The 9,694-nt window shown below is 42.7% G+C and overlaps 1 protein-coding gene across 1 annotated transcript; it reads left to right on the top strand.

The window, feature by feature from the left end:
• The first annotated feature begins 6,260 nt into the window (after window positions 1–6,260).
• Window positions 6,261–8,856, top strand: LOC139644887 (serine/threonine/tyrosine-interacting-like protein 1). The gene is made up of 5 exons (XM_071520419.1): window positions 6,261–6,280; window positions 6,415–6,545; window positions 7,380–7,548; window positions 7,886–8,022; window positions 8,204–8,856. The coding sequence occupies exons 1-5, from the start codon at window positions 6,261–6,263 to the stop codon at window positions 8,854–8,856; spliced, it is 1,110 nt and encodes a 369-aa protein (XP_071376520.1).
• Window positions 8,857–9,694: the final 838 nt, after the last annotated feature.

Raw genomic sequence — 9,694 nt, forward strand, 5'->3', positions numbered from 1 at the left:
ATAAAATTGCAGTGTATCCTTGTTATAATTGCTTATGATTAAGTTATGGTAATATGCTTCTTTTAAAAGTTAATTTGCCCAACACTGATACAGTACAGTACAGCTGTCGATAAAATGTCTCAGTCCTTAAGAGTGAAACAACAGCAGCTGGAAAAACAGCTGCATCAGCTCCCGTGCCGAGTGGAGCAGTGCGGCAGCAAGCAGCGAGAAACGCAGAGCCGTTATGCCAACCAGGAAGTTCAGCACCATCCCCAGCAGGAGGATGGCCAGCAGGTAACCGTGGAACAGCAGGCTGCACCAGCTGCCCCGACTCAGCACCCTCCAGGGGCCGTCTGGGTGGAGCAGGCACAGGAGGCCCAGCACCCAGCTCTGGTTGACCAGCTGGGTGTAGTAGATGTCAAAAACGGAGGCTTGGGCATCAGGGGAGTGGCGGTGCTCAACCTCCGATACTTTGGCCAGCCAAGTGAGGGAGAGACTGTGGAGGATTAAACCCAGCGGCGCGTACATGTACTCTAGAGGCTCTACACCTGACAGACCCTGGGAGGCTGCGGGGAGAGAGTGGAGGTGGATTAGAGATTGAGGGGTGAAGTTGTTCCAAGGTGAAGATCCACTAGAGGGATGACTTTTCATCAACGTCACCTTCCCATAACTTGTGGAAAGGCCAATTTGCCTTGTCTTCTCACAGTAATCCCTTAAAATAACCTTACATTTACATTAATTCACCCCGTAATTCAAAAAACGCAAAATCCCTTTCAAATTAATTAATGGAGGAGACCCCATCAAAACCATCTTAATCACCCCTTCATTTTTGATTCCTTACTTTCTAATTTAATGTAAAATTCAGGGAGACTGGAACTTTCCGTTAATAAGGCAAGGCAAGGCAAGTTTATTTATATAGCACATTTCAGCAACAAGGCAATTCAAAGTGCTTTACATAAAACATTAAAAGCATCGAGACAAAGTGAAAAAGATAAAATTCATATAAAAGAACAAGCAAAATGCATTGCATTAAAAGAATCAAATCAAGTAAAATAGAAAGATATTTTTACCCCCCTAAAGGAAACACAGAATCAAGCGGCGTTACTTCTTGGTATTAAGTAGTCACTCTCACACTGGTGACACTGTCAACCAGTATACGATTACGTGTGCCTTACCTCTCCAAAGATAATCACAACTTAAAAGACCTCTTGTCGGCCTCACCGGACAAAAATATGTATAGCGGTATAACTCCCTCAATTCTTCCTTATAACTCATTAATAACCCTGTAAACCATGCATAAAAGGCATGAAAAATCCCTTAAGTGTCTCCACGAATCAACCCATGAATAAATCCCTTAAAAACCCATGATACTAACCTTACTTTTTTAAAGCTATGTTATGTTTAATGGATATTTAATGTTTATGTAATGGAGAAATTAAGGACATTTCAGGGATAAAATCGAGGGGTTTGGTTTCTTAGTATGGGTTTACCTGTGATGACGATAGATGCACCACTCAGGGTGGCGATCAGAACAGTCATGTGGATGGACGGAGGCACTGCCAGCTTCAGGCCATGGCTCCAGCCAACAGTCAGCAGGGGCAGCAGACGCACAGTGAGGGGGAAGAGGCCGGTGTGGGAGCTGCTGGCCTTGGCCCACATGGCCAGCACAGCCTGGGTGCTGTCACAGATCGCAGGCACCAGCAGCCTCTCGCCCAGGGACTTGGAGTAACGCTTCAGAGGCACCAGATCCAGGACATGGAGGAGATTTAAGACTAACAGAGAGACCAGAACCTGGGAAATAGACAAAGACAATGTTGACATTAGGAGATACTTGCACGTGCAAGTGTCCGACAAAGCAGTAGAGACTGATGAATCAAAAGAAAGACAATATCTGGTTTTGTTGTGGTAAATAATATTTGTGGTAAAAAAATAAAAGATACAGGATGTACATTGGATATAAAGTAGAATATATCCATTCAACTCCTGTGATTCACTCACATCACTGCAAGCACTAAACCAGTGGTTCTCAACGTGGGGTCCAGGGACCACCAGGGGTCCCTGAGGGGGTTCCAGGGGGAACCACTTCACCATTATTTCATTTACAAGACGTTAACACAATTAGAGAATTAGAGAATGTGGAAGAATGACTATTTTGATCATATTTCATATCTTTTTATCTCTCTACCTACAATACAGATAGTCATGGAATTCTGGACAAAATCATATCTATAAAATATTCTCAGTTTTCGGTCTGAAAGACAAAATCTCATCAAATGGGGGTCTGCGGTGCTAATGTGTTCTAAATTAGGGGTCCTTGATATGGAAAAATGCTGGGAATCACTGCACTAGACCATGCAGATAAAAGCACCATTTACCCCTGGACTAATGTTCATCTTTCTTCTTGCCAGCCCATCCCAGTTTTTCTGGTTCAGAACAAGACAAATTGAACCATAAATGCTGTGTGTGTTGCACAGTTCAGGAAAGCAGAGAACAGTTCCTTTTTGGTCGATTTAGTTTGATTTGGCAGTGTGAATTGCCCAAAGAAACAAGCCAGGCAGCAGGCACCAACCTGGGCAAAGCAGAGAGCCACTGCATATGGATAGTGGTACTGAGGGATGAAGATGCCTGCCACAAAGTTGCGGAGCCTGTCAGCCTGGCCATATATCACCACAGCCACCAAACAGAGCGGGAGGACCAGGGGCTTCCATGTGTGACTGGAGGAAAGACTCTTCAGAGTTGGGGTACACCATCCCCACCTCCTTCCTGAGCTGCAGAGAGGCATACAATCAAAATGGTCTGATCACAGAATTAGAACTAAATTTATGTGTCACTTCTATGAGTTTCCAGATTGACAGTTGCACTACATATATATTTTACACTAAGTAAATATGCAGCCACAAGATTAAGAACAAGCCAGTTTTACCATCCGAGGAAAGCAAATTGAGACAAGAAGTGAATTTGTTCCATAGAAAAATTGGGAACTTGTCCTTTGTTGAAGGCTTGACCGCATTTTTCCGAACCAAATTTTTGTACAATGCTCACCAAAGGAAGGTTGTTGTGTTTTGTTAATAAGTAACCACAAGGTAGCACTCTGTAATGACTATTCATGTTTGTTATTATAAATCCAATGCCAGTAATGTATGACTGCAAATGTTATTTGTTAAGGTCATTAAGTGGAACTGAAAGGTTGATCATACATACAGTTGACTTACTCTTTACAGCGGAACATGAAGTAAAAAAGAAACAAAGAAAAAACAATAAACCAAAGCCAGTAGGAATAGCTTTTACAGAAATGGCATGCTATCATTCTGTGAGGTGGCTGTCCCACCGATCTGTTCTCATAATCTGACTTGGTGTGGGGGAGAAGGGTTTGGGGTCTAACTATCAACAGCTCTTCTGGATCAAGTCATGAAGATACACATTAACACCCTGGATTACTCATGATTATATTACCAAATGATAGAACAGCCAGGTAATACATTCAGTCATTCGCTTTTCCTTCAATATTTCCTTCAATTAGCTGACACAACATTTTTACCGTCACTTTTATGTTACAGTATGTACAAGTGACAGCTACAAAAGTTTCAAGTGTTTCAATATTCCATATAACTGTGCTAAGTTAGGAGTATGAATCTGGAAAACTAGAATTTTGCTCCATCAGTAATAATTTCAATTGAATTCTAAAATACTGAAAAGGTGTACGGCAAGCTATTATGTTGGTCTTTAGCAGACTTAATTAATTAGAATGAATGTTGACACCTTTCATTTGTAAAAGAAACAACTTACTGGTAGAAATACAAAAATAACCAATAAAAGGAAGAATATTTAAATGTTAATGTATATGAATAAGCCATGAGTATAACAAATAAGTACTAGTGCATAACATAGTGGCAAAGCCAATAGCATACAAATATTAAAACAGCCTGCTGTTCTACTGAAGTTAGAAAATGTGGTGGTTTAACAGTAGTTTTAATATATGGAAAAATGTGAATATATTAAGTTCTGCACCTGGTCTCTTAGATAGAAGCGAAAGGTAAACATGAAAAAAGCAAGAGAGAAAAGTAAATGTGTACTCACCATCCAGTCTTCTTCATAAAGTCATGTTTGATCCTCTGAAATTATATACCACAATCTCCATAATCTCTTCTACAGCAAGCCCTGAGAAAATGTTGTAATAATAATAATAACAATACTGATAAATTACCTCTTCTTAACAGCCTCTTTTTCTATCATTCCGATGAAATAAAAATGTGCCTCTCTCTTAGTTCATCACCTAGCCCTCTGAGCTGAGGGCATTCAACTCATTTGTTTCTCCATTGATGTCCAGATGGACTTTGGCCTTGGTTTGTTTGTCTTCCCAAAGTTAGGAAGAATCAATCTAGTGGACAGTAATGTGTCCCTCCTGAAGGTTGAATAATCAGAGGAACAGAGCTGGCAAAGACCCTGGCTCCATTACAATGAGCTGTAATCTTAGTGTGATTGGTGGCACATTTTATTACACCGTATGTGTAATGTAATTTAATGTAATGTTATCACTAGATGACAAGAGCCTTTACTAGAATAAATTATAAGAGGTTGACGAGCTACCAAGCTGTAAAACATATCATTAGTCAAACAACTCAAAAATGTGTAATAGTTTTACAGCTGAGTTTGATTACATATGATTACTAATGTATTTATTACTGGGGGTGGAGGTGGGGTGGGGGGATAATGCCCTGGCTCCCTTTCTGTCAAGCTCTGACATCTGTTTGTGACATTCCTGACAGTCGTTCCCCAGATTTCCCCCCCCCCCCCCTCTCTGGGTCTCTTTCTGCCCCTCTTTCTTGCTGCTTTCATAGCCCATCATAGCACTATGGTGTCCGTCAGTCATGTGGTTGTATGAGTGAGGCTGCTTAAGTAAACAGACTGAGGGGATGGGGGTCTTTGCGCTCCGGAGCCTGGAGCTCAAACAAACACAGTAGCAGCGCAAGGGCCTCATTCATTGATCCAGCTAGCCAGGATACTATGGCAACGAGCCGGTAACCTGCAAAGAGCTTTCTTTCATGGTCCTGCCCTTGATGTAATGCTGTGATTGAGGCTGACTAACGATTAACCTGAAATAAATAAATAAATAAACAACAACAAGAAATCAATTTACAGATAGAATTAACTCTATAATCTTGGAAATACTGTACGTATGTATGTATGTATGCATAATTCACTGATCTATTACCAAGCATAGGTCAGATCATTATAGGATCACTCAGGAGCACAACAGGGGGCAGTCATGCTCTGTTTTGTTGTGGGCAGCCACGTAGCCTTCGCCTCCTATCATGCTTTGGACACACATGTACGTATATTTACAAGAATTACAAGTCTCAAGAAAGAAAAGAAAAGATAATGTGTCTTTTGGCATCCGTAATTTTCCAACATCCCCTCCCTACTCACACACACACACTCCCTATACATGATCATGTGCAGCAAGTTGAGGACAGGCGATGGACAGGGCATGAGGTGACAGAGGAATGACAGTGGATTACGAGGAGGGCAGGGGGCAAAAGGTGGAGAAGCTGTGATTAAGGGAGAAGAACGTGAGGAAGGGGTGATGGGTCGCTAGAGGACAGGTGATGACTTGGCTGGGAGTGAGCACAAAGAGACACAAAATAAAAGATTCAAAACTTCCATGATATTTCAATTAACACAAAGGTGTGAGAGGATACAAGTGACAGTGGGTAAGAGAAGATCTAGCATGGTGAAGAGCCAGAATCCAATGATGAATGTGTTTACATCTGGATTGATAAGGCTCCACACTGACCTAGTTCTTATGAAATCACGGCTCTTGCCAGCAACTTCTTATATATGCCTGCTGCATTCCTCTTTTTCATTCCTGTTATCTCAGTACTGCCCTACTCTATGTGGACTATAAGTGTAATTTGAAACAGATTCTAGTCTACCTTGCAAGTCTTGGGAGTTAGCGTGGGTGAGGTAGGATTCCTCTCCAGAGGTCTCTCCTCCCTCACCTGTCACAGCCAGCTACCATGCGGCCCTCTAGAGCACTTAACCATCACAGTGTTTCCAAGACCACCAGCTAAAATAAGGGCCAGGCTGAAAAGAGGCTGAGTAAGAAGCAAAGCTAAAGCCGTGCATAGCGTTTTTTTTTTTACCTCTCCTTTTATCTCAGTACTTTTTGCAAAGCATTTCTCAATTTTTCCACATTATCCCACTGTTCCTTGGTATAGCATGTTCTTCTGATGAAGGACTGGTGGGAAAAGCTGATGCATCTGCCAAATGTCTTAAGCAAGATGGGCGTAGTACTGTCCAGGTAAAGTGGACTTTGCTGTTGTTCTTTTCCTTGTCAACATCTAAAACTGTGGAATGGTGTTTGCTTGATTGTCTTCTAGATTATTTCTGTATCACTGCCTTGCAATTGCACATGTCTGTGTGTGTGTGTGTCAGAGTGAGTAACAGTTGTAGAGGGGCGTCCAGAGAGCCTGTCGACACATGCCAAACAGTAAGCAGCATCTCTGACAGGGAGGTCAACAGCACAGACAGTGACAACTCCTTCATTATACCTGTCCAGACCAAAGGTAAGGGGTGTATCTCTTAAAGCTGCAACGATTAATCGATTAATCGATTAGTTGTCAACTATTAAATTAATCGGCAACTATTTTGATAATCGATTCATTGGTTTGAGTAATTTTTTAAGAAAAATAAGTAAAAATTCTCTGATTCCGGCTTCTTAAATGTGAATATTTTCTGGTTTCTTTACTCCTCTATGACAGTAAACTGAATATCTTTGGGTTGTGTACAAAACAAGACATTTGAGGACGTCATCTTGGGCTTTGGGAAACACTGATCGACATTTTTCACCATTTTCTGACATTTTATAGACCAAACAACTAATCGATTAATCGAGAAAATAATCTACAGATTAATCGACAATGAAAATAATCGTTAGTTGCAGCCCTAGTATCTCTATACACACACATCTGTCTCTGTCTCTTACACACACAAACACATGCACACACACACAGACACACTTTACAGTGCAATATGATCAGTGCAATATGGACAATGTATTACTGATCTGGTATCTGACTGTTTACATGATACTGACAGCTCTACTACTAATTTCTGCTTTTACTATGTTTTGAACTAACTGCTTTTAAGTTTTAAACGAACTCTTAGGTTTTTAAATTAACTACTCTTAAGTTGACAATACATTTTGCCCACTGTGTTTTTGCACTCAGTTTTTATTTATTTAATTTAATTTACTTGTTTATTATTGTTTTGTTTGTTACACATCAAACTCCGGGAGCTGCGAACACAATTTTGTTGTACAATGACAATAAAATAAAGGAAATCTTACTCTTCATATTTCTGTGCATGGATGTGAGCTTTGACTTGTACCCCCCCAGCAGTGTGCGAGTCAGAGGAGGTGTTGGTTCCTGCTCTTCCGGTGACGGCCTATGTAGAGCGAGGGTACGTCACTCCCCAGCAGGTGTACAACCTGCTGAACGCAGAAGCAGGCCAGCCCGCCCTGCACGACCCTTACTACATTCTCATCCTGGACTGCCGCAGTGTAGAGAGGTGGGTGGTCCAGGGTTCTCCAGGTGTGGTTAATACAGTATATCCCAGAGGCATATATATTTTGTTAGACGGTGGTGTTTGTTTGGATGTTGTATGTACAGACAGTCCCACTTTTAACTGCATATTTTTTAATTGCACTACTTCTGCACTGTTGTACAAAAAAATGTTCAAAACTTCTAATTTTTTTTTCTTTTCAGCCATCAGATGACCCAAGAAAGGCGCAGGTTTTGTGTTAATATACCAATTTAGACAGGAGAAAGAATTGTCTACAGTTGCAGTACTAATGCAGGATCTGTCTGTGTGTGCATATGGATTTGTGTGAATGTGTGTGTGTCAGGTACAAGGAGAACCACCTGGTGACAGCGCGGGCCTGTGTGACAGTGATCCACCCACAGCTGGGCTGTCTGATCAGTTGTGTACAGCTGCAGGAGTTTTCTATAATACTGCTCTATGCAGAGGAGGGATGCAGCCCAGGTCCGCCATCCACACTCACGCACAGGAATACACACATTTATACTCACACAGCATTTATTAGAACAGGAATTATCACTAACCCAGCATAACCATGTGACTCTGCCAGGCTGTTGTATTGATTTGTCTTCGCTGTCCATGTGATTGTTTGTATGTGTGTCTTTGTTTTGTGTGTGTATTTCAGTGGGCAGTGTGGCGGCCAGGGCCGACTCCCCTGACCTTCAGCGTTGTTTCTTCCAGCTGAGTGCTTTGGGAATGGACCCGGTCATCCTGCAGGGTGGATTCTCAGCCTTCCACGCCCTATACCCTTTCCTCTGCACCCCACACATGGTCCTGCTGGAGCCCGAGCGCCGCGTCCTCACCATCTACCCCTCAGAGATCTTGGAAGTAACTCTCTACCAGGGCTCGGCCCCCCAGGCCTCTGACTACCGCATCATCAAGAACCTACACATCACCCATGTGGTCAACGCCACTGCTGACTGCCCTGATGCTTTCCCCAACATGCTGCGCTACTTGAGGCTGCGTCTGAGTGATGACGGCCAGCAGGACCTGGTGGAAGCTCTGCCGTTGGCGTCCAGGTTCATCAGCGCAGCTCTGAGGGGCGATCCGGCCGGCCGCGTGCTGGTCCACTGTAGTCTGGGCCGGAGTCGCAGCTCGGCCATAACACTGGCCTTCCTCATGGAGCACCGGTGCTGGTCGCTGCTTCACGCCCTGCGCTGGCTGAAGGAGAGGAGGGCATGCACGGCGCCCAACGTGAACTTCCTGCGCCAGCTGCTGACCTATGAGGAGCAGCTGTTTGGGAGCAGACTCACCTCCCTGGATGACATCCGCCTGTGACTGAGTGAGGATGGGAATGGAAGGGGTGGTATCCTGTGTTTTTTCTACAGTTAACATTGAAAAGTGTAAAATAAGATGAGACTAGGATAGACTGGATAGGCGGATGCTTTGCCTACGTGTTTGACATTTATCAGTGATTTAATCTTGTTTCACCATCCAAAACCCTAGTGTTTCCTGGGCTATACTCAAATAAGAACAGTAATCATACAGATGTATGATTTTCTGACTTCTGTATGACTTTTTATAATCTTACTGCTGAGACTGATCATTATTTTGCTTGGCTATAGACATATATAGAATAGAAAACGTACATTAAAAGTGTATTTAAGTTTTATAACATAAAAGATTTGCTGCTTCATTTTTACTCCATGAGACCATGAAATTCTGAGCCATGTATCATGTTTAACAGTATTTATGTAGGAGAGTATTTCCAAACTGCATGGAGGCTTGCATGTATCCAGTGTTTACACAGGACATGCCACTATAGCTGGCTGAGATTTACAACAGGCAACTGTTAAAGAATCACTGCAATCCTCTAAACAGTTTGGTACTTCTGCGTCTGTCTGACACACACACACACACACACACACACACACACACACACACACACACACACACACACAAGCTCCACCCTGTTCAACTCACCAGCGTGCAGCAGGAATTCCCTCCCTCCAGTCACTTTTTGGTTGGGAGGCGGAGGGAAGTTTCTGGAATGTGGAGGGATATGATGATGACAGGAGGTGAAAGTGAGGTTTTTTCGGCCAAATTAGACCTTGTAAAACTACACATCAAGAAGTCTTATATGGGGATATATTTGACCTATGTTACATGTGCCCGG

Source organism: Centroberyx affinis, unplaced genomic scaffold (assembly GCF_046629955.1).
Source record: "Centroberyx affinis isolate AG114_WGS23_722 - 3 ecotype Tasmania unplaced genomic scaffold, CSIRO-AGI_Caff_v1 ptg000801l_1, whole genome shotgun sequence".
In the NCBI taxonomy this organism is placed as follows: domain Eukaryota; kingdom Metazoa; phylum Chordata; class Actinopteri; order Beryciformes; family Berycidae; genus Centroberyx; species Centroberyx affinis.

Bases quoted from the DNA above. Each gene is read 5' to 3' on its own strand.
- LOC139644887 (XM_071520419.1), top strand. From the start codon at position 6,261: ATGGGCGTAGTACTGTCCAG. The intron at 6,281-6,414 runs GTAAAGTGGACT...TGTGTGTGTCAG, and splicing joins ATGGGCGTAGTACTGTCCAG to AGTGAGTAACAGTTGTAGAG. The intron at 7,549-7,885 runs GTGGGTGGTCCA...TGTGTGTGTCAG, and splicing joins GACTGCCGCAGTGTAGAGAG to GTACAAGGAGAACCACCTGG.